The sequence below is a fragment of the Uranotaenia lowii genome, chromosome 2 (assembly GCF_029784155.1).
Source record: "Uranotaenia lowii strain MFRU-FL chromosome 2, ASM2978415v1, whole genome shotgun sequence".
NCBI classification, from domain to species: Eukaryota; Metazoa; Arthropoda; class Insecta; order Diptera; family Culicidae; genus Uranotaenia; species Uranotaenia lowii.
Genome location: NC_073692.1, coordinates 74,881,341 through 74,907,162, shown reverse-complemented (window position 1 = coordinate 74,907,162; position 25,822 = coordinate 74,881,341). Strand labels below are relative to the sequence as shown.

Sequence of the window (25,822 nt, the reverse complement as noted above, 5' to 3'; positions counted from 1 at the left end):
TGAGGGTAAACGTATAAGTGTAGCTACATAATTAAGCTTGTTTGAAATTTTATTCAAAGTCCCGCTTATTTCGGCTGTGTCCCGCTTTTTTCGTGAAATGTCCCGCTTTTTTTTTCTGAAAGTATCTGGCAAGCCTACGCTATGAGAGCAAAATATAGCGCTCTTCTGATAGGTACGAATAAGAGTCGGATAGCGCCCAATTGATGTAGTTTTGGTCGCTTAAAAATGTAATTTATGTATGAACATTGCCTCCACTTTGGTAGGGACGTATATTAAAACAGAATTAGAATATAGCTAGATTCGTAAGAATCGTAAAATCACAACAATGCCAATATTTTAAATTTTCGAGTTCGAGTTGTAATAATTTTCTTTGCTTGTATTACTAGAGACTTGACTGTGTTGATTAGTGTGTTTTCGGTTGGAATATCTAGGAAGATGAAGATGAAGATTCATTTTCTCAAACTGTTATTAGTAGGTGTAATAAGTTAGTAATGGGGGTTGCGAATAAAATCATCTGAATATCTGACATTTTGCTCATCCCTTGAGTACCGTCAAATGCGCACTGGAAGGATTTGTACCACTATCGCCAATGTACCGATCACACTCACACAAAGGTTGTTTTTGCTGGTTTCCCTGTTGCAATGGAGCAGTGTGGGAATACAAACTTGTGTATGTAAAAGGATCCATGCTCTCAATAATGATCTAGAATGATTTTTCACAAGGATGTAACCACAGGTAGGTTCCACAGTACGAAGGTAACAAAGTAACGGAAATCAAACTGGACAGCACCAAAATCCTTCAGGTGTGTTGTTGTTTTGGTTGGTATGGTTTGGTGGAGTGCGGTTCATTTTTCTATGTTTTTTTTGGATTTGGTTTGGGTTTTTGTAACATTTTTAAGTACAACATACGAGTAAATTTACTCACCGGCAGCGAGCAGGGTTTGTCCAGTACGACAAGATCATTGTCAACATAGATTATATTGATGGGATGGTCTAGAACGGGCGTCTCGTGCCTGTTTTATTGTTGTTTTTTTGTAGTAGTTGATTGATTTAGTTCATCATACACATCAATCATGTATTGGTTTCGCATTATTCGCGTGTTCGGTTATTACGATTGCAACACGTTTTTGTAGAATTTTTTTCGGTGGTGCGTTTGGCGGTTCGATTTGGTTTTATCATTACATATCATATCATACAAAACAATAGGCTCGCGCGTGTTTATGTGTTTGTGTGGGCATGAAACGTGAGACATTCGATGGTTACGGTTTCAAAAAAAAAAAAAAAATAGATATTCATACATAGTTATAGGAGAGACACCATAACATGTTACACAGTTGTTTGGTCGGAAGTCCCAGTGAAGTTTTGAGGTTTCGATTTTATTAATATTATTTTTTATACATCATTCAAATGTCGGTTTTTCGATATCGGTCCCCACCGATGATGATGACGGTGCAAAGTGCAGCATTTTGCGGTCGAGCATTTTTATCGAATTTATGGTTTTAGGAACACGCACACCAATACACGTTTTTGTTTTGTTTGTTGGTAGCCAGTCACATCGAAAATAAGAGTGTGATTTTTATTTTATTGCGGGTTTTAAATTGATTAACAAATCAGGATCAAATGATCGTTTTTGTTTACAGAATCGCAACCGAAAAGGAGGATGAGGGGAAAAAGATAGAAAATAGAAAAAAAAACAAATTTTGTAGTGAGTTTATATTGGTTTGATGATTGAAAAAAAATGGGGCGAAAACCTACTTTTTTGGGAAGATACTGGGTTACTTTATAAGTTTTTGCTTTCAACATTCTTACACATCAGAAGCTGTACTGCCACGCCTTGCCAATTTTTAGGGGTTGTGTCAACGATAGTGAATTTTGATCAAATCTTGTTAACGTGAAAGCCACAGGTGTATTTGAAAGTGTGATTGGAACAAACTTATAAAACGAAGACGTCACAATGGAATCATATAAGAACAAACAGAGAAAAATAAATAAATCACGCTTTATTAAGGTTAGAAATGCAATTCAAACAAATTTTAAGGGTCGACTGAGAAATTTGCTGAATTATTCCGAGATCTGGGTCTCAAAACTTCAATTTAAAAATTAGATTTTTTTACCGAAAGTCACAAAAAAAAAAACAAGCAAACAATCACACAACCAGGATTATTAGTTTTCCTGCCCCCAGAACAGAGCCGGGTAGATTAAACTGCTGCCGACAATGTATGTTGTATGTTTCCAATATCTCGACCAGAAAATCAGTCGCAGTCTGTCGGAATCGGAAACAAACAGGATTAAATTTGTGGATAATTGTCCCGGGGATCAGCCTGGAGTCGGGATTGAGTTCCGGGATTTGATGCTGTCCTCTTGTTGTAGCTCTCCAATTGGTAAGGGGCTTTACATTGATCGTTACACCGGATTTGGTATTACTGGCACTTTATGTCGTCTGTATTTGGTTAAACAGGTATTGCTGTCCACTTAGCCGATATTGATTTTGAAAAGTTGAGTTACATGGGGCGTTAGTTATCATTTAAAGAATAAAGAGAAATTTGACATGCAGTATTTTGGAACTTTAAGACCAAACCCAGGCAACAATTTGAACAGGTTTCGTGAATGAAAGCATAATTTTCCCTAAATATAAATAAAATTCACTGTAAGAAGAATTTGTTTCATCTTCCTGAGTATAATAACCGGTTTTTCATCTTACGTACATAGGTTGTGTAATTTTTTTTTTAAATTTTTTTTCACTTATGTCATTTGTGTGTCATTTTTGTGTTAATTTTGTGTGATTTTTATGTCAATTTTGTGTCATTTTTATGTAATTTTTATGTCATTTCTGTCATTTATGTCATTCTTGTGTCACTTTCGTATCATTTTTGCGTCATTTTTATGTTATTTTGGTCATTGTTGTGTTATTTTTGTTAATCTTTTTGTAATTTTTTAAATATTTGTCATTTTTGTCATTTTTGTATTGACAAAAATTGTTTTGTCAATTTTTTTATTTTAGTCATTTTAGTCATTTTAGTCATTTTTGTCATTTTAGTCATTTTAGTCATTTTAGTCATTTTAGTGATTTTAGTCATTTTTGTCACCTTTTGTCATTTTTGTCATTTTTGTCATTTTTGTCATTTTTGTCATTTTGTCATTTTTGTCATTTTTGTCTTTTTTGTCATTTTTGTCTTTTTTGTCTTTTTTGTCATTTTTGTCATTTTTGTCATTTTTGTCATTTTTGTCATTTTTGTCATTTTTGTCATTTTTGTCATTTTTGTCATTTTTGTCATTTTTGTCATTTTTGTCATTTCTGTCATTTTTGTCATTTTTGTCATTTTTGTCATTTTTGTCATTTTTGTCATTTTTGTCATTTTTGTCATTTTTGTCATTTTTGTCATTTTTGTCATTTTTGTCATTTTTGTCATTTTTGTCATTTTTGTCATTTTTGTCATTTTTGTCATTTTTGTCATTTTTGTCATTTTTGTCATTTTTGTCATTTTTGTCATTTTTGTCATTTTTGTCATTTTTGTCATTTTTGTCATTTTTGTCATTTTTGTCATTTTTGTCATTTTTGTCATTTTTGTCATTTTTGTCATTTTTGTCATTTTTGTCATTTTTGTCATTTTTGTCATTTTTGTCATTTTTGTCATTTTTGTCATTTTTGTCATTTTTGTCATTTTTGTCATTTTTGTCATTTTTGTCATTTTTGTCATTTTTGTCATTTTTGTCATTTTTGTCATTTTTGTCATTTTTGTCATTTTTGTCATTTTTGTCATTTTTGTCATTTTTGTCATTTTTGTCATTTTTGTCATTTTTGTCATTTTTGTCATTTTTGTCATTTTTGTCATTTTTGTCATTTTTGTCATTTTTGTCATTTTTGTCATTTTTGTCATTTTTGTCATTTTTGTCATTTTTGTCATTTTTGTCATTTTTGTCATTTTTGTCATTTTTGTCATTTTTGTCATTTTTGTCATTTTTGTCATTTTTGTCATTTTTGTCATTTTTGTCATTTTTGTCATTTTTGTCATTTTTGTCATTTTTGTCATTTTTGTCATTTTTGTCATTTTTGTCATTTTTGTCATTTTTGTCATTTTTGTCATTTTTGTCATTTTTGTCATTTTTGTCATTTTTGTCATTTTTGTCATTTTTGTCATTTTTGTCATTTTTGTCATTTTTGTCATTTTTGTCATTTTTGTCATTTTTGTCATTTTTGTCATTTTTGTCATTTTTGTCATTTTTGTCATTTTTGTCATTTTTGTCATTTTTGTCATTTTTGTCATTTTTGTCATTTTTGTCATTTTTGTCATTTTTGTCATTTTTGTCATTTTTGTCATTTTTGTCATTTTTGTCATTTTTGTCATTTTTGTCATTTTTGTCATTTTTGTCATTTTTGTCATTTTTGTCATTTTTGTCATTTTTGTCATTTTTGTCATTTTTGTCATTTTTGTCATTTTTGTTATTTTTGTCATTTTTGTCATTTTTGTCATTTTTGTCATTTTTGTCATTTTTGTCATTTTTGTCATTTTTGTCATTTTTATCATTTTTGCAATTTTTGTCATTTTTGTCATTTTTGTCATTTTTGTCATTTTTGTCATTTTTGTCATTTTTGTCATTTTTGTCATTTTTGGCATTTTTGTCATTTTTGTCATTTTGTTCATTTTTGTCATTTTTGTCATTTTTGTCATTTTTGTCATTTTTTTCATTTTTGTCATTTTTGTCATTTTTGTCATTTTTGTCATTTTTGTCATTTTTGTCATTTTTGTCATTTTTGTCATTTTTGTCATTTTTGTCATTTTTGTCATTTTTGTCATTTTTGTCATTTTTGTCATTTTTGTCATTTTTGTCATTTTTGTCAATTTGTCATTTTTGTAATTTTTGTTATTTTTGTTATTTTTGTAATTTATGCTTTTTTTGTCATTTTATGTTAATTTTGTCACTTTTGTCCATTTTGTTTTTTTTTCTTTCGTTTTTGTTATTTTTGTTTTTCTTTGTATTTTTTACCATTTTATCGTATTTGTCATTTTTGTCATTTTTGTGAGCAATCAAATGTAAAAAAGTAAAATTTTCTTCAGAGATCACTTTTGCAGATGCTTCCTACCAAGTTATTCAGCATCCGACGTTTCGAAATCTCACCGAGCATTTTTCAAGGAATTTAGTTTTAGTGTTTGATATTTATTTGAACAAAATGGCACATAACTCTGCCTCAAGATAAAATAAGAATTTTTAAATTGAAAAATATATTTTGAAGGTATCTTTTGCTTCACATGCTGTTCTTAAAATTTTTCCTACAAACAAACAAACAGATATTTAGTATTCATAACTGTTAAGTTTTAATAGGGTTTTAAAAAAAGTTAGTATCACATACAATGAATGATTAAAGAAAAGATGTAAGAAAACAGAAGATTAAATAGACAGAAAACTCGAATCAGAAAATAGCAACATGAAAAGAGAGAGGGCAAAAGGATTCACAAAAAAAAACAAACATGAAATAAAAGAGAGAAGAAAAATCAGTAAACACTAATGGCGGTCATTTAAGCCACTTACTGGTATAGATGCTGGTTTGTTCACAACCACAATATCGTCGTCCATGTGCACTATTGTGATTGGTTGACTAGTAACTGGAACTTCATGTCTGGAAAATACAACACTCATATGTAGATGAATTTGGTTGATTTTTTGGGGTAGGGACTGGATTTGTTTTTAAAATGGTTTTATCACATTAACAGATATAGTGAGTTGTTTTTGTTTCGTTCTTGTCGTACAATTTGGATTTAAAGGGGTTTTCTGTTTTGATTTTTGTTTTTGAAATTTTCGAAATTCCTACAGAGTGAGATAGTTGGTTTAGATGTAAATTGTAGCTGGGATGCGTTAAAAACCGAATGAGTGATTTTGGAAAAGCACAAGATATTAAAAACTTTAGAAAAAAAAATCTAGCATATCAATCCTAAGTTGTAAAAAGGACTCCAGAAGAATATATTTAGGAAGAAAAAAACATTCGGGTCGAACTTCTATTCTGGAGTCAATTTTATAACTGTGTTCAATGATGTTGATAAAATGAAACATGAATTACAAATTTGTCTTTCAGGATTGTTTTAGACACGTATCATGTTCGATCAGTCCTAACTATTTGAATTAGGAAAAATGTCAGGCAGCGTGATTGTGTTAAGTGTATGTGTGATGTAAAAAACTCTTCTTGATGCCTGTTAGTTGATCGATATTGTTCGTTATGAGAGTTTAATGTAATGGAAAAAGTACTGTTTGTTTAAATGTTTCGAATGGGTAAGGCATTGGCTATGTACAGAGTTTACATTTTAGATTGATTTCCAAACAAAAAGTGGCATTCAAATCTCATCGCGATAATTTCGGTAAGAGCTTTTTTTTTGTCATCGGTTTCGACTCTGAGATTTTTGGAATTTTAAATGCTCGGTTCTTTACACAGCGGAATCGATTTGAAGTCGTTTTTCGTTCACCGAACGGTCCTAACGATTGCTTCCAGTTTGTACAATTTTAGGTGTTTATTATTTGGTAAGCATTTCGAGTAGTCGCGATTGCTTTCAATTTACACAGCACAAAAACGGAAAACGAAAAACTGAGTTGCTCTACAAACTACGGGAAATGAGATATTACAATCGACAAAAGAGTAAACTCAACTTAAAGAACTGGTTTTAATGTTTAGATTTTCAAAACGATATTATTAACTGCAGTAGCTTATTTGATAAACGAAACTAAACCTGAACAAAAAAGGAGCATAATATAGCACGCGCGTTACTGTCTTCTCAAACCGGCGAGTGAAATTTACAGGCAAAGTTCTAACAATCGTATGAATGAGGTTCTAAAATATCAATCGGAATTTGGGAGACGGAACTACTTATAAAATAAGTGGGAGTGGCGTTTTTCTATGTCTCTAAAATGGATGAGGATTGCCTTACCTGTGCACGATGTTGGCCAGGAGATCGTTGTGCTTGAGTCGGTAGTCGGTTGGCACTTTTTCGTAGTTGACCGTCAGGGTGCCGGCCTTGATGCACCGTTCGTATTCTTCCGCCGGATGGGCTCGGAACTCCCGGGCAAACACGTCCAGAATCTTCTCGCCCACCCATCGGCCCTTGGTGAAGGTCGTGAACGTGAAGTAGTAGGGGTACACTTTCCGGAGGCCTGCAGATGATAGAATATGAAGGTTAAGGTTATTTTCCATAGATAGATCTATTTTCTTAGTGACTACTTTCAAGTAGTGCAATCAATAGGAATGTTAGATACAAACCCCCGAGAAGGGTCGTATTTATTTAAAACAAAATTTTGAGTACAAACTCCAAACAAGTACAAAACCCTGAGGTGCGCAATACAGATGCAAAAGTACAAACCCCTGAGGAGAGGCAGTACAGAATAAAAGTACAAACCCCTGAGAGGGGCAATACAGACAAATGAGGTACAAATCCCTTAGAGGTGCAGTACAGGATAAAAGTACAAACCCTTGCAAGGGGCAGTACAGGAATAAAAGTACAAACCTCTGAGGCAGTACAGGAATAAAAGTACAAACCCTAAGAGGGGCAGTACAGGAATGATTGTACAAACCCTCTAGGGGGGCAGTACAGGAATAAAGGTAAAACTTTTGAGAGGGATAGTACAGAAAAATAAGGTACAAATCCCTGAAAGGGGCAGAACAGGCAGAATGTACAAAACCCTGAGAGGGGCAGTATAGGAACAAAAGAACAACCACTGAAAGGGACAGTGCAGGAATAATAGTACAAACCCCTGAGAAAGACAGTACAGAAAAAACGGTACAAACCCCTAAGAGGTGCAGTACCGAAAAATAAGGTACACATCCCTAAGAGGTGCAGTACAGGATAAAAGTACAAACTTCTGAGAGGAGCAGTACAGGCTGAATGTACAAAACCCTGAGAGGGGCAGTATAGGAACAAAAGAACAACTCCTGAGAGAGCAGTACAGGAATAATAGTACAAACCCTTGAGACGGGCAGTAAGAAAAAACGGTACAAAGCCCTGAGAGGTGCAGCACAGAAAAATAAGGTACACATCCCTGAGAAGTGCATACAGGATAAAAGTGCAAACCCCTGAGAGGGGCAGTACAGGCTGAATTTACAAAACCTTGAGAGTGGAAGTATAGGAACAAAAGTACAAACCCCTGAAGAGGGCAGTACAGAAAAATAAGGTACATGTCCCTTAGAGAAGCAATACAGGAAGAAAAGTATAAATTTCTGAAGGGGGGCCGTACAGGAATAAAAGTTCAAACCCTGTAGAGGTGCAGCCCAGAACAATAAGATACAAATAACTGAAAGGGGCGGTACAGAAAAATAAGGTACAAATCCCTGAGAGGAGCAGCACAGGAACGAAAGTATAAATTTCTGAAGGGAGAATAATAAGGTACAAATAAGGTAATAAGGTAAATAAGGTACAAATCCCTGAGAGGAGCAGCTCAGGAACGAAAGTATAAATTTCTGAAGGGAGGCAGTACAGGAATAAAAGTGCAAACCCCTGAGGGGGGAAGTACAGGAATAAAAGTTTAAACCCTGTAGAGGGACAGCACAGAAAAATAAGGTACAAATACCTGAAAGGGACAGTACAGGATAATAGTACAAAACCCGGAGAGGGACAGTACCGAAACAAAATTACAAACACCTGAGGGTGGGCAGTACAGGAAAAAGCACAAACCTCTGAGAGGAGCAGTACAGTGATAATTGTACAAACCCCTAAGACGGGCAGTACAGAAAAAAACGGTACAAACCCCTGAGAGGTACACATCCCTGAGAGGTACAGTACAGGATAAAAGTGCAAATCCCTGAGAGGGGCAGTACAGACTTAATTTACAAAACCCTGAGAGGGGCAGTATAGGAACAAAAATACAAACCCCTGAAAAAGGCAGTACAGAAAAATAAGGTACAAATCCCTGAGAGGAGCAGTACAGGAAAAAATGTATAAATTTCTGAAAGGAGGCAGTACAGGAATAAAAGTGCAAACCCCTGAGGGGGGAAGTACAGGAATAAAAGTTTAAACTCTGTAGAGGGACAGCACAGAAAAATAAGGTACAAATACCTGAAAGGGACAGTACAGGATAAAAGTACAAAACCCGGAGAGGGACAGTACCGAAACAAAATTACAAACACCTGAGGGTGGGCAGTACAGGAAAAAGCACAAACCTCTGAGAGGGACAGTACAGTAATAATTGTACAAACCACTGAGACGGGCAGTACAGAAAAAAACGATACAAACCCCTGAGAGGTGCTGCACAGAAAAAAGGTACACATCCCTGAGAGGTGAAGTACAGGATAAAAGTGCAAATCCCTGAGAGGGGCAGTACAGACTTAATTTACAAAACCCTAAGAGGGGCAGTATAGGAAGCAAAATACAAACCCCTGAAGGGGGCAGTACAGAAAAATAAGGTACAAATCCCTGAGAGGAGCAGTACAGGAACAAATTTATAAATTTCTGAAGGGAAGCAGTACAGGAAGAAAAGTGCAAACCCCTGAGGGGGGAAGTACAGGAATAAAAGTTTAAACCCTGTAGAGGGACAGAACAGAAAAATAAGGTTTAAATACCTGAAAGGGACAGTACAGTATAAAAGTACAAAACCCGGAGAGGGGCAGTACAGAAACAAAAGTACAAACACCTGAGGGTGGGCAGTACAGGAAAAAGCACAAACCTCTGAGAGGGCAGTACAGGAATAATAGCACAAACCCCTGAGAAGGGCAGTACAGAAAAAAAGACACAAACCCCTGCGAGGTGCAGTACACGGTAAAAATACAAACCCCTGAGAGGGGCAGGACAGGAAAAAAAGTTGAAACCCCTGAGGGTGGGCAATACAGAAATAAAAATACAAACTCTTGAGAGAGAAAGTACAGAAAATAAGGTATAAATCCTTGAGAGGGGCAGTACAGGATGAAAGTATATAACCTTGAGAGAGGCAGTAACGAGACAACAGTACAAACGCCTGAGGGCGGGCAGTACAGGAATAAAAATACAAATCCCTGAGGAACAAACCGCTGAGAGAGGCAGTTAAGGATAAAATTACAAAACCCTGAGAGGGGCGGTACAGGAACAAAAGTACAAACCCCTGAGAGGGGGGGGGGTGTACAGTAGTAAAAGTACAAACTATTGAGAGGGACAGTACAGAAAAATAAGGTACAAATCCCTGAGGGGGGTACAGAAAAAAAGTACAAAACCCGGAGAGGGGCAATACAGAAACAAAAATACTAACACCTGAGGGTGGGCAGTACAGGAAAAATAGTACAAACCCCTGAGAGGGGCAGTACAGGAATAATAGAACAAACCCTTAAGAGGGGCAGTACAGAAAAAAGGTACAAACCCTTGAGAGGGGCAGTGCAGGTTAAAAGTACAACCCCCTGAGGGGGGCAGTACAGGAATAAAAGTCTAACCCTTGAGACAAAACAGGAATAAATGCACAATGCCCTGAGAGGGACAGTACAGGAATGAATCCCTCAGAGGGGCAGTATCTCTCTTTGCAGAAAGGCAAATGGATTATTGAAAAAAGGAGCATGATTGTTGAGAAAGGAGTAAAATAAGAAAAAGGGACAAATAAATTTGGGTCAGTGTGATTTTAATTTTTTTTTTTACAATGTTGCTCATGAGAGCGTTAAACTCGGAATGTTAGAATAAGTGGCGGTGTATTTATAAAGAAAGTTTTCAAACTAGTTGCAATCGAAAATATATAAGATTAACAATGTTGCCATTATGTTGAACATGTTGATTAATAACTGAGCATTTTGTGAAGAGAAGCTCATTATCACAAACGCTCTTTAGAAAACATGCATGAGAGTTCAAATGGTAATGGAGAGTGTAGAAAAAACCATGAATTTCAGTCAGTTTTGTGGTTTTTGAATATAATTCGTGCTTAGTGAGTTTAAATAATAAAAATATATATTTGAAGACTCAAAAGGGAATGTAATAATAATTCCACATGTCCAGACAAAACACATGGTGCAGACATTCGCAATGAATAAATCCTGTTCCAATTCAATAGGTTATATTGGAAAACATCTAATGAAACAGCCAATACCGAATGCCGATCCAAAATTGAAAACCTTCGCATATCACAAGACCTGAGTGGCAAGAGGAGACCCCATTGATCGATTCCAACCGACCGAGCTCGGCGATAACAGAAAAAGCCATGCTACTAGTCCTAGCCAGAACATCAGGTTTTCACGCATTGGATCGAATAAATAAAATATGGCAAAAATGGCGCTTCCACTCGAGAATGATTCGAGGAATCGTTTGGCTGTTGTTATTATTGATGATCGGCCAAGCGATAAAGCCAAATGGCAAACAAAAGCTTGGTTCAGAGTTCTGAAGGGGTTGGGGAAGAAGAAATCTTAGAAAATACACAATCAGGATAAAAAAAACACAAATACTTAATACTCACCATTCTCGATATAGTAGGACGTTTCGTGGTACCGTTCATCCGTGAAACCTGGCCTTTTGGCTTTCAGAGCTTTGGTTTCCAGCTTAGCCTGCGGAAGAGAAGGGTGAGGGAAAAGCAGAAAGATAAGCATTATTTTCGGTGGATGGATCTTTTCACGGGCTATCGATTTAGGTCTACGCGTTTGGTATCTAGATGTGTAGTGTTGTGTGAGTGTTGTTTTGTTCATTTTCACTAAACGGTTTTTCGATTGTTCATTGTGTTTTGCTGATAAGGGACACGGATCACAGATTTTCCATTTCCTTCCTGGGGATATATCTCCAGAAGGACATTTTTGTTTAAAGAGACGTAATAAAGGTTGCTATGAAGATATTATTGCCATTCTGGTTAATTTTAGTCCATTCCAAAACAAACAAAAGCTCCGCAATTTTTTAGAAAACTTACATTAAAAGAAATGTTTGTTGTTTGAGAAGTCTTTATAAAAGTTGTAGAGGTTCCCAGCAAACATTTTTGTAGCAATATTCTCATAGCCTTCAAATCGTTGCCATCGACAATATTTTCCAGTTCTCTCATTGGTCAATATTAGTCAATTCCCATCTGATATTTAGCATTCTGGATCCACTGCTGGTTGCAAAGAGAACATGACGATGATTTTCTCACTTGACGCCCGCGATGGAGCAAAATCATTTCAAAATGTACAAGCATGGCGGACTTTCTATCATATCCGATTTAAACTGACTTCAGGCGACATTTTATACGATCTTCTCACTATGCAGTTTAAATTGCGATTCGCAACTCCGTTGTAAACGAGTTAAGTTACAATTGTTACTTAAGTAACAATTTTTTGACGCGAAATTCGTTCATTAGTTTCAATTAGAATTTCTATAGTTTTGCCGTAAGACGTTATTATACGTCAAAATTATAATTCTCAATGGAATCACTAACCCAAGTAAAAGAAGCATAAAGTAATTATCATAAATTTATTGACACATTGCGAGAACGATACACTTGAAAGGCACCAAAAAATAATCAGATTCCGACGAATTTTCCACCAGAAGCTGCCACCGGATTATGAAGCGCAAAATTGCCTTTCGGGTAAACAAATCAGCGAGTCAGCGCCTTCCAGAGCTGTGTGATCATCTAATAACCATTTCCATAAAGCCAATTAGAACCGACAGTTGATACAATCTGTGGCCCATTTTGCGGTCACAATCTGGTCGTTATCATAAAAACGACTAGAGAAAACGACTAGTCAGCCACAGTCAGAGAGCGAGGAGACAAAATACAAGACGTTTCCACGATTCCACTTAGTATCTGGTCTTTTGACACCCACTTGTTGTGTACCTTAAGTTGGTTTTGGCGCTTTTATTTGTCTTTTCAGCTAGTTGAGGGAAGATTCGGTTTTAAATCGAATCTACCAGTCACATCTGAAAACGATTTCCGATGGCAAAAAGATGGCGCCAATATGTAAAATCTCGTTCTCTCAAACAACCGGAAAAAGAAAGAGGGCACGTTTGCCTAAACGATTATGAGAAAGAGTGTTCCCTCTTTTTTGCTTCACGTTCCAAAACGTGGAATGGCAAATGTGTCATTATGAAAATTCGATCCCATTTGGAAACGATTTTCCGGAAGGCAGTCCTCCTTTCACGAATCAAATTCGACTGTCAAATCCTGCTCCGAGAAAAACCTTAAAAGCCTGCCCGGAAAATCTTCCAGGAAATCTTCAATCCCCGAATGAGATTAAGACCAGAGAGCACCGGGGCCACTCCAATCGGCGATTTTTCGCATCGTTTGGGAAGGAAAGGTCTGCTGGTGGGACACCGGATTTCTCGTCATTTCCAGTGAAGAGAAAAGTGTTGAGACAGTTGCAATTAAAACGGCCAAGCTTTAGCTAGTGTCTGTTCATTTTTTCTTCTGGCCGGAGTAGAGCAGTTTTAGGAATCCGTTCTGGTCGAGCTGTAATTTCCATTAGCAGCGAGAAGATGTTCCGAGCTGGAAAAAGGGGGAAAATCTCGGTCTCTCTTGGGGTGAAATCGTTGGAAAGATTAAGGATTCTGTTTTTTAAGGATTACTTTAAAATGAGCGGAAAAAGTCACTCAAGACACCAATCAACCCTAAAGTGAATGGTCATTGAAAGAAAAATAAAGGAATGTTTTTTTTTAATATTGGATATTTATTTATTATTATGAAGTCCGAATTTCTTTTCAATCAATTCAATGTTTGGCATTTTTCGTCTAGATCCTAGATTTTCTGGAGTAAGTAAAAAAAAGAACATTGAATGTGAAACAAAATTGTAGATTGAAGCTGAACCTTTTCTAACGAATCTCTATTGGAATACATTTTTATTTATTCTTAACTAAAATTTTAATATGGATGTTTTCCACTTTGAATTGAGGTTGATTTTTGGAAAAGGATGATCGGTATTGAATTGGAAAAAAAAATTGTTTCTTCGCCAAAGTTTATTTGCAAACTCATTGGCAAATTTTAGTGAATTGAAGAGACGAATTCAGGCTTTCTGTTATTAGCTTTCGAAATCATTATTTAAAATTATTATTCCAGTTTAAAATCTGACTTCAAATGAAAATTAGGTATTTAAATATGACGGATAACACGCCAACTCGACACAGTATCTGGCATGAACCTATCAGCATTTAATGAAACTTTGTTTGTGTTTAGTCCTCACGTAGTTAAGGCACTTGGCATACTTATTTAGTTTCCCCAAAAAGATCTAACAATTGGAAAGGACCAAACTTTTCAGGCCATTTTTTATGAAAATTTTCTAGCTCTAAAATAACAATTCCTACACAAATGTGATCTTCGAACAATGGTTGAATTTTTGGAAAAAAAATAATGACAAAAAATATTTTAAAATCCTATACTAAGAGAAATATATTGTTGGGGGGTAGGGGGTCAACGACCTTTTTCACTCTGCACCTTACCGTCTGGCTTAATGGATGATAGCTGGTGCCGACGTTCCTCCGTCCAACATCGAAGGGGGGTTGATGGTGGGATCCCAAATTTGTTTGTCACTGCTGCATGCAATTATAAGCAGGTTGGGCCGGTCATCCGTTAAACAGGAACACACGCACTTAGGGAATTAAACACAATTTCGACTTAACAATTTATTCTTACTTTAAAACTTAAGCTACTTGAACAAATGAACAACACGATACAAGCGTGGTTACAACAACAACGGACGGTGACTTAGACTGGACTGTCTTGCCAATCGTCTACTACCAGCCAGCCAGCCGGTTGTGGTGAGTTTCGTCTTCGTGGAGAGGATCGCTGGGCTATTGTTCTGCGATCGAGAAAAACTTCTCCCAACGGCCCACCGCACCGACAATGGGGGGGCATTGATGGGCTGCGATCAGTAGCGTACCTAGGAGCGATCACCTTCGTACATCCTCACCCACCCAGAAATAGCTCGATTTCTGAAATAAAAAGAAAATCCTCTTCTTTGGGAAGGGAGGGGGAAGGAATAGGTTGGGATTTTTACACAATGTTTGACTCAACAACAACTTCTCTTTCTGGTTGAACGGGTAACAAACAAAGACGTTCGACTGCTCTGGTTTTAAACCCTGTTGCAGTCTTGAGCGTAACGACCCGTACTACCCCATCAAGCCCTGGGTGCACTTCGTGAATCCGGCCCATCTTCCAGTGTATTGGTGGAGAATTATCATCACAGATCACCACCAGTTTCCCGACCTCAATCTTTACTGGTTTGTTCCACCTCTTCGTTCTAGCCTGTAGTTGGCAGAGATACTCCTGCTTCCACCGAGACCATATCTGCTGCAATTTTTGTTGAACAATTTGTGAATTATTCAACCGATTTGTTGCTACATTTCTCAAATCTCGTTCTGGCAGACATTGAAGAGAGGAGCCAAGCCAGAAATGCGAAGGAGTTAGCGGCTCGAGATCGTTAGGATCATCTGTTAACTGTGTTATCGGTCGGGAGTTCAGACAACTCTCGACCTGAACCAATAATGTATTCATATCTTCAAATGGTAGCGGCTGATCACCGATCACTCTAAGAATGTGGTGTTTTGCCGAGCGCACAGCTGCTTCCCAGAGTCCACCGAAATGTGGGGCGCGGGGAGGGTTCAAATGCCACTGTATCCCCTCATCAGCACAATGTTTTGAAACCTTCTCCTGGTGTTGTTTTGATTTAAACAGTTGATGGATCTCTTGCAAATAATTTTTTGCTCCAATAAAATTAGTCCCGTTGTCCGAGAAAATATCAGCGATTCGCCCCCACCTCCCAATAAAACGTCGCAGTGCCTGTAGAAAACGATCAGTAGAAAGATCGGAAACCAACTCCAGATGAACTGCCTTGGTTGACAGGCATACGAAAAGAGCAACGTAGGCCTTTGAAGCTGGTTTTCGAGGTCCTGGCCGAACATAGATTGGACCAAAATAATCAACGCCGGTTTTTGTAAACGGCCTAGACGCTGTTACTCTTTCTGTAGGTAATTCGCCCATGAACTGCTGGATTGGAGTTGGCTTTGTCTTGAAACATCTCAAGCATTGGTGAACAACATTACGAACTCCACTCCTTCCTCCGAGTGGCCAGAATCGTTGCCTAATTGCGCTGAGCATCAGCTGGGGTCCACCATGGAGCAACTTTTCATGATAATGACGGAACAACAATTTAGTAAAACAGTGCTGAGCTGGGAGAACAAGAGGATGTTTAAAAGTTTCTGGTTCCAAGGAATTTTTAAGTCTTCCACCCAATTTTATGGATTTATTTTCGAGAAAGGGGTTGAACCATCGAAGAGGGGATCGACGCGACACAAAATCACCATTGGAGAGTGCCTTAAGCTCATCATTGAAACATTCTCTTTGAACAAGGCGAACTAAAACGTGTTCAGCTTCTGCTAACTCGACAGTTCTAAGAAATCCAGACGTAAATCCTTGTTCTGACCTTTTTAGCAACCGACACAATCTCATCCAAATGGCAGTGCAACGAATCAACTTTGTGTAGGAGGAGAAGTGCGAAATATACCATCTGTTGAATTCTTGCTTCTCTGAACCTGTCGCAGCTATTGTGGAACGCCTTCGTTCGTTTTCCTCGTCCCCTTCAGGGAATGTTCTCGTGGTAATAGGCCAACTATCTGGATTATCCGACAACCAACTTGGACCATTCCACCAAAATTGATTGTTTACTATTTCCTCCGGTGTTATTCCGCGTGATATGAGGTCGGCTGGGTTTTCTTTTCCGGCAACGTGATTCCATTGACAACCTTCCGTTAGAGTTTGGATTTTGCTGACTCGGTTTGCGACAAAAGTGGTCCAAGTAGATGGGATCGATTGAAGCCAACGCAGAACACATGTAGAATCAGTCCAAAAAACTGTTCTCAAACTCATTTTAACTGACCTTTTTATTTGCTCATTGAGCTCTGCGGCCACAAGGGCCCCGCAGAGTTCAAGCCTGGGGATACTCTGACATTTGAGTGGTGCTACTCGCGATTTCGAAGTGAGCAAACTGACATGTACCTGACCATCACGATTCTGGCTGCGCACGTAGGCACACGCACCATAGGCCTTCTCTGACGCATCAGAAAAGTAGTGTAATTCAATCGATATCGGCTGAGGTATGATGACACAACGGTTGAGTTTTATTTGGTTCAAAAGCGGAAGTTGTTGGTGATATTTCTTCCACTGCTCACCCACCATTTGAGGTACCTGCTGATCCCAATTTAGTTTTTCTCCTTTTTGGTCTTGCAACGTCCAAAGTAGTTGCATAAAGATCTTCGCGCTTGCGATCGTGGCTCCAAGTAGCCCCAGAGGATCAAACAATGTAGCGATAATTGCTAAAATTCGACGTTTCGTTATAGGCTCGCTATCGTCTAACGGTTGCAAGGAAAACTGGAAGCTGAATTCATCAGAAACGGGCATCCAAGTAAGGCCCAAAGTTTTAACCGAGGGATTGGGATCGAGTGGAATTCCTTCCGAGCAAGGAATAGCCAAGTTTTCTTGGGGTATATTGCCTAAGATCTCCAAACAATTAGATGCATATTTCCTCAAGCGGAATCCTCCGCTTGACATTAAATCATCCAGTTGACTTCGTAAGGTTCCGGCTTCTGAGGCATCATCTGTTCCTGTGATTACGTCATCCATATACGTATCGTCGAGAACAGCCCTTGCTGCAAGTGGAAAGTTGACCTCCTCATCCATAGCAAGTTGTCGAAGCGTGCGTGTGGCCAAAAACGGTGCAGGTTTTGTTCCGTATGTCACCGTGCAAAGTTCGTAGGTCGAAATCTCATCGGTAGGAGAAGATCTCCATAATATCGACTGGAGAGATTGATCTGATCGGTGTACTTCAATCTGACGAAACATCTTCTCTACATCAGCGACTATCATAAACTGTTTGGTGCGACAACGTAGGATGATCGATCGTAGATCTTCTTGAACAACCGGACCGACAAGCAACGAATCGTTTAGGGATATTCCGGAAGATGTTTTGCAAGAAGCATCGAATACCACTCTCAGCTTCGTGGTGGTGCTGGCCTCTTTAACCACCGGATGGTGAGGCAAATAACAGCGTCCGACTGATTTTTTACCCATGCTACCTTCTGACAAATTTCTGACATTGTTTACAGACGCATTCACTGACCTTGATCTTACTGACTTATCAACTGACTCATTTACAGACTCATTCTCACACATTTCAACAGACCGTCCTGCTGACTCTTCAACAGACTCATAAACTGACTCATTACTTGATCTCATATCTGACCCATGAACTGACTTGATAGCTGACTCGTAATCTGACTCGACATACGGCATATGACCCAAACTGACATATTCTTCCATAAAAGCGATGTATTGACTCCTCAGGTTCTCATCTCTGGCTAATCTTCGTTCCGTGGCTAGGAAACGCCGCAATGCGATCTCCTTAGATTCGCCAAGTTGCGCCAAAACGTTTTCATTCTTGGGTAAAGTGACTGTATAACGTCCATTAGGCTGTCGCTGCACCGTCTGGGTAAATAGGGTTTCGCAGCGAGCTTCTTCAGGTGAAAATACGACCCGGGACTCGACCTCCTCTAGGGACCAAAATCGAGTCATCAAGGGTTCTAGGGATTCTTCTGCCGAAATGGAATTATTCGCCACGGAGATAGAGGTTCTAGATTGAGAAATCCCTCCACAAACTACCCATCCAAATACGGAATAGTTCAGTGTTGGTAGTCCAGCCCCAAGATGGATCTTCTTGCCACTATCAAAGTATTCAAAGAAAGCTTCAATACCCAACACGATGTCAACTTCACCAGAAATTGAAAAAGACGGATCAGCAAGTTCAATACCCTTTGGAATCTTCCATCCCTTGGTGGTTATCGAGGCGACAGGCAAGTTAGCGGTTACCTTTGGCAAAAGGAGGAAACTCATCGACCGTTCGAATTCGGAAATGCGTGATCTGACAGATGCTCGAATTCTCTGCTTAACCCTGGTGGATGCTTGCCCGATTCCAATCACTGAAATGTCCACCCTTTCCCTGGGAACCTTCAGGCGTTGGCTCATGCGCTCCGTGAGTAGGTTGCTCTCTGACCCCGAGTCCAAAAGAGCCCGTGCTGGATACCGATTACCGTAATCGTCCTCTAGAACCACCACTGCGGTTGCCAAAAGAATTTGCGCTGAGCACTGTGAAGTATTCGCTGATTTCGTGACCGTTGCTGCTGATGTAGTGACTTGTGTGGAGCTGGTGTCAGAATCCGTACGCGTTGATTCACCTCTGCGTTGTTCCGAACTTGTTGATGCTGCCCTTTCGTGGTCGAAGCAGACCAGACTATGATGACGACCCTTGCAATGTCGGCAAGAGTATTTCGACCTGCATTCTACCACCTTGTGACCCTTGTTGAAACAATTCCGACACAGTTGATTCGTTCGCAACAGCTTTTCCCGATCAGCCACTGCCATGCGCTGAAAACTTGAACATTGATACAGCGGATGATCTGACGCGCAAGCTACACAACGTTTGCCGAACGTTTGAACCGTATTAAAGCTTCGCCTCACGAATGGTTTTGGTTTAACAGATGATAATTGCTGCTGTGGAAGTTTTTGCTCAACTGGTTTAGCTGGTAACGATTCCAAAACGCGAACTCGCCTCTGCAGGAATTCCGTCAAGTTTTTTTATCAAATCTTGGTCCTCATTTGCCGAAAATTCTTCCCATCCTCTGCGTGTCACTGGATCGAGACGCGAGGAGAGAATCTGAACCAATAGCAGATCCTTATAATCTACCGGTTGTACGATTTGATCCAAGGTCTGCACAATTCTTTCGAAACCTTCTAAAAGAACGTGCAAATCTGTGACGGATTCCTTGGTGAGTGTTGGCAGTTGGAACAGGGCTTGAACCTGTCTTTTCCGAAGTTGTTTGTTGTTATTGTAGCGCTTTACTAACAAATCCCAAGCGATTTGATAGTTTGCTTGAGTAATTTTCAAAGGGTCAATAAGGGCTTTCGGTTCACCTTGCAAGCAGCCCTTTAAATAATGGAACTTTTCCACTTCAGGTAAGTCGGGTTTCCAATGAATCAACGAAGTATAAAGATCCCTGAAGCTTAACCATTCTTCAATATCACCATTGAAGGTCTGCAACTTGATCTGAGGAAGTCGAACATGATCAAGTGTGGATTGTGATAAGCTTTCGTTGGCCCGAGAAGTTTGTTCATTTTCCGGAACCCTCCTCCTCTCTTTAATTCTCTCCATCAGAAACGATTTTGCATGGTAATATTGCTCACTGTAAAGTAGCCTATCTTTTTCGCAGGTATTTTCGAATTCATCAAAGTCTTCGTGCGATTGAATGTCTACTAACGCATCGTTAAACCGTTCCCATCAACTGTCTAACTCCTCCAGGCGTACCTCAATTTCAGAAGTAGAACATTCTTCTTGAAAATTATCGACAAAACGCCAAATGTCTCCCGCCGATATTTGAATCTGTCTGAATTTAACGTTCAATAGTTTTAAGGACGGCGCAGCAGCAGTTGCTGCAGCTGCAGAAGTCACCTTCTTTGTGACTGGCATAATTAATCAAAATCCAAAAAATTCCAACAAAAACTGACAAACACAGTGTTACTGACGGTAAACCAGCCCAAAGCTGATAAATCTCTGACACAATCTGACAATTCAATATCTTATAGTTTTTGTTACAATCAGCCCAAAGCTGATAAATCTCTGACTCAATCTGACAATTTAATCTCATATAATTTGATTACAATCAACCCAAAGCTGATAAAATCTCTTACACAATCTCACAAATCATACGTAAACCAATCTGACACAAAACAGACTCAAAACAGGCCGGATTCACTTTTAGCACCGAAATACAACAACGTTGACCGAGCGTGATTAATTTTCAAATGGGTAATAGTGTTTCGCATTAGCATTCCATAATTCAAAAAAACCAAATAATTGTGATACCGTTTTCAATATCCATTAAATAAGTCCAAAATCACAATATAGCACCTCACAGCTTCACTGTGGTATAAACGACAAGATTTAGAGTCCAAAATACAATGCAATTTTCCAATCGCGGTTCCAATCATGAACCAACCGACACACGTCCGACACAAACTGACAAAAATTGCAAACGTTCAAAAGAACTTTCCAACTCACAACAGAATCCCTGGGCAAACGCACCATGAAGCAACCCAAACAATCCGTCAGACAGAAAAACTTCGAGTCATGGACCTCTTGTCCTATGACGCCAGGGCTCAGGTAATAGTGTTTGGGTTGAAGAGGATTAATTAGCGTTAGAATTATATTTTTTCCAAGTGAAAATAAATATTTTTCCCGATTTCATTTAACTTACTTTAAATTTCAAATCGCTTGATAACGCAGGTTGAGCACCACTGACATCGAACCAATTGATCGTCAAAACAGCAATCGGGTAGCGAAACCTTTCGCCTCGTCTGAGCTGCAGTCGATGATGATGGTGACGATGATGTTCCAATCACCGTCCGTGATCTGGAAACCTAAAGGCCCACAGCGATGTTCCAATCGCCGCCAATCGTTGCAGCTTACCAACGGATAGTCCAGGGAGATTGTTTCCGAGTCTAAGGCACCGAGGTCCAAACCAACGACCAATTCGTTGGCACCTGAGTTGTGGCTCGTAATCACCGGTCGCTGCGTTGATGTGTGTTGTTTCAACTTGCCAGCCTCCAGGAAGTTGCGTGCAGATGAATCCAAAAAACCCACAATTGTTGGGCCGATGCACCAAGTCGAACCAAGCCAAGCCAAGAAACAATGGCGCGCATGCAGGAGTGTATTGTTGGCTTAATTTCAATGGCGAATTAAGCTTGGGCTTGGCGGCTTGGTTGTAATGGCGATCCCGCGAAGAAAATGGTTCCTTGTACCGTTCCAGGTGGCTTCCAAAATGGTCCGAAAAATCCGGTCGAAGTGGCCAAAATGTTGGGGGGTAGGGGGTCAACGACCTTTTTCACTCTGCACCTTACCGTCTGGCTTAATGGATGATAGCTGGTGCCGACGTTCCTCCGTCCAACATCGAAGGGGGGTTGATGGTGGGATCCCAAATTTGTTTGTCACTGCTGCAATTATAAGCAGGTTGGGCCGGTCATCCGTTAAACAGGAACACACGCACTTAGGGAATTAAACACAATTTCGACTTAACAATTTATTCTTACTTTAAAACTTAAGCTACTTGAACAAATGAACAACACGATACAAGCGTGGTTACAACAACAACGGACGGTGACTTAGACTGGACTGTCTTGCCAATCGTCTACTACCAGCCAGCCAGCCGGTTGTGGTGAGTTTCGTCTTCGTGGAGAGGATCGCTGGGCTATTGTTCTGCGATCGAGAAAAACTTCTCCCAACGGCCCACCGCACCGACAATGGGGGGGCATTGATGGGCTGCGATCAGTAGCGTACCTAGGAGCGATCACCTTCGTACATATATTTTAAAAACTAAGACTCAATTTTTCAAAAAATTCCATCTCAGAATTTGATGTAATTCTTTTCTAAGGCGGGTAGTGACAAATGCCAAAATTTCATGTTTTTTTTGAAAATCATGTTATTTGTTTTTTCAGTGTAGGTTTCCAACCTTTAATTCAAAAACTTGAAATAATTGTATTGATTTTGAAGAAATTGATCGCAAAAGTAAGGAGAAATCCTACACTGCAAAAAAAATACAATTTTTGATTTTTTTGATGAAGCAACAAAATAAAGTAAATGCATGCTTAGATTTTTAATATTAATGTTATTGTTATTATTGAAAATAAAAAGATAATGTAAACTTAATGCATTTGGTCATTTTTAAAGAAACTTAGTAAAACGCTCCATAAAGGTCAATCAAACGAAGTCTCACCCTACAATTATTGCGATAGTGTATTTAGTTTTAGTTCTTATTTTTAAATATGCCAGAGTCAATAGATTATTATAATGGTCTGCTTCTTATTAATTTTTATCATTAAACACCCAAAACATTTGGTTTGCTTAAAAAAAAAACATAAAAAGTTTTTGTTAGAAAACTTTTTTTTTCCTTATGAGTACTTACTTTGCGATGTTCAGAAAAGTTGTAGACCACATTGTTCCCCACCACCAATAGAAATTCATCGAATTTTAAGATGGCAATTTTTATAAACGACTTTAAGTTTTTAGTTTGCTTTTTTCAGTGTAGGATTTCTCCTTAAAGGTAGTGAACCTACATGTAAGAGAAGCGACGTCTCAAACACAAAATTCCAATCGACACAAAAGAACTGTCAAAATCGATTCCAATCGATTCGAGCATTTTGTCGCAGAGCTTTTACCTTTCTTATTGAAAACTCAACGAAGGAAGGTATTGTGATTGTTGTTATAGTTCAAACAGATAATTTTTAAGCTGGTCATATGAATTTATGATTAGGTGCAATTTTTTTCAATGAATCTTCTTCCTAGTTAAAAAACTAACTGATTCATACCGTTTATCGCGATACTTCGGGCATCGAGTTCAATGTTGTTTAATTGGATTGAAGGAGCGTTCACTTTAGAGCTTGAACATTGAGTCAGAAAACAGTGCTGAGGATTTTTTTGTCCAAGATTTCGGCGATGTTGCCACATATTTCATTTTAGGAGGGATCAGATATCGCTTCTCTTATATGAAGGTTCACTACTTAAAGACTTTAAATCTACACTGAAAAAATAAATTACATGATTTTCAAAACAAAAACATGAAAAAGTTTTTGTTAGAAAAACTTTTTTGCCTTAAATGTGCACAAGTTACAATGTACAGATGACTAGTAGGTCTTATTATTACCTGGCTTGGAAACAAAATTCATTAAATTCTGAGGTGGCATTTTTTGGGAAATAGAGTTTATGTTTTTAAAATGCATTTTTCTCAGTGTAGAATCCCAAAACAAATCAATATTTCTTTCTTAAATTCAAATTGGGTAAAATACCTAGATTTCGACAGTTTTTGCTTGTTTTGTCAGAAAAACCATGTAAATAAATTATTTGACTTAAGTTTTCCATTTCAAATATGATTGGTTATCAGAATTAAACTTTTTTCTTCATTCTCTACCCTTTTTATTGATCAAAAGTTTTGAAACAACGTTTGTATAATCCTTTTACTAAAACCTCTCGATGATCTAATTTTCGACATTCAATTTAAGTTTTCGACACAAAACGTTTTAGTTTTCGACAATCATATTTCCACCTCCTTTGTTAGCTCAGGGATATGAATATTTGCGTATTGGAATTGCTTGTCTACTACACGGCGTTTTTTCACCATGGTAACAGTATAAACGTGCCCAAATTATGGGTGTCGAAAAATAGATTATTAGGTGAATTTTCAGCGCTAGTTTTCGACAGCTCAGAAAACAGATGAAATGTCATTAAATGCTGGCAAAAATATAAAATAAATTACCGAAAATATGGATTTCAGAGCCTTATCCATCCATTGATTCCATTTATGTTGCTTTTTATCGAATAAAAGGTGAGCTTTTTCGTGATTCAAAATCATTCTTATTCGGTCGATGGCATTGAATTTGACAGCCACAGGTGATTTAGAATGTTTCTTTCAAGTTATTGATTTACTACTATTTAATTACTTATTTAGAAGATTTTTTCTATTCAACATATACTTAAGTGCGAGAGCAAAAATAGAAAAATAAGAACATAGCTTGAGCCACCAAATAGAAAGATAAGCCTTTCATTAAAAATTTGTCGAAAACTAGCTCCTGTTGAAATCTAGAGTATCTACCCTAATTTTTCAAAAACTCTATCAAGAACCAGATTTGTGTAGAAATTCTAATTTTCGAGATTAAAATGTTTATGAAATTTTTGCCTGAAAAGTTCGACTTTTTTCAAATGTAAGTCTAGATAATTGTTAGGAAAACTAAGTTGCTTACTAGGTAAGATCTGTAGGCCCCCAAAGTTTCATTGAATTCTGAGAGGCTCATGTTAACTTTGTGTCGATATGGCGTGAAATCCGTCATATGCATGATGAGTTCATAATATGTATACTAGATATCCAATTTCCAATTTGTTTTCGCCTTATATTTCTTTGAAATTATTCTTATCTAGCAGCTTTCATTCACATATTAGCGAGAAATGCATTGGAATTTTTAATAAGTAATAACATATCAACGATAACAATAAGTATAAGGATTGTAGATTCGAACTATTTTCTTCATTATGTGTGGATTTTATTTTGAGCTAAATTCACCTAAAAACAGTTCTCTTGAAATTTTTTATTGTAAAATATTGCTTAACTGACTTAAATACGAGTTCTGCAATGAGTCTGAAATCTATCCGAACTTTTGGTCGATAACTTCAGTAGAATTAGAAGAAGGAAAAATTAGAGTATTTTTACTGTGTATAGAATATAGTAAAAATACTCTAATTTTTTTTGCATCACAATGAATAAAGTATGGAATAAGAATTCCAGTAAAATCTGAACTTAAATTGATTTCTATGTCTAGATATGAACCAAAACAATTAGAAGCGGTTCAGACAAAGTTTTATCTGTAGGTATCTATGAAGGTAAAAAAAACTGATCACGTCTCAAACTAAAACTAACACTGGATACAATTTATTGTCAACATATTTGTGTTCAAAAATGAGCTCACTGAGAACATTTATCAACATGTCAACAACCGAAGCAGAAGTTGCAAATTTCCGGCTCCAGCGATGATTTGTTGAACAACTGCGAAAAATGTTGTGTCTTTATTCATGCCTCATTAGCGTCCAACGCCTTGATTGTGAAGTTCTGTGAGAGAAACCCCATATAACCTACTTACTTTCCAAATAAAGACGGATCCTTATGCTGTACCGTCGTCGTCGTCGTCGGTTGAAAATATACGCCTTCAGGGGGCAACCCCAAGAGCCCGTCTAATGATTCAATTTGCGCCGCTTAAATAAATTCTCCTGATTCAATTTGAATACATTTGTTGGCTTTAAATAGCACGGCAAAAGCAAAGCTCTCGCCAGCCGGAAGTCGTCATCGCTAGCCGGAAACCTTTAA

At 37.9% G+C, this 25,822-nt stretch overlaps 1 protein-coding gene and 1 long non-coding RNA gene across 3 annotated transcripts in view; both read right to left on the bottom strand.

The window, feature by feature from the left end:
- The window catches only part of LOC129749197 (pseudouridylate synthase RPUSD2-like), a 580,032-nt gene that overhangs the window by 79,446 nt on the left and 474,764 nt on the right, over positions 1 to 25,822 (bottom strand). Inside the window, exons 4-6 of one of the 2 annotated variants that reach the window (XM_055744124.1) lie at positions 11,376 to 11,463; positions 6,914 to 7,136; positions 925 to 1,012 (exon numbers count right to left, since the gene is read on the bottom strand). In XM_055744124.1, coding sequence (XP_055600099.1) covers positions 925 to 1,012; positions 6,914 to 7,136; positions 11,376 to 11,463 — 399 coding nt within the window. Of the gene's footprint in view, positions 1 to 924; positions 1,013 to 5,528; positions 5,617 to 6,913; positions 7,137 to 11,375; positions 11,464 to 25,822 lie in introns of both variants that reach the window. The other variant, XM_055744123.1, reaches the window with a different exon arrangement.
- On the bottom strand, positions 14,462 to 21,864 carry LOC129749198 (uncharacterized). Its single transcript, XR_008737951.1, has 2 exons — positions 20,977 to 21,864; positions 14,462 to 14,827 (listed from the first exon to the last, which is right to left on the bottom strand). It is a non-coding gene; the product is annotated as an uncharacterized LOC129749198 (long non-coding RNA).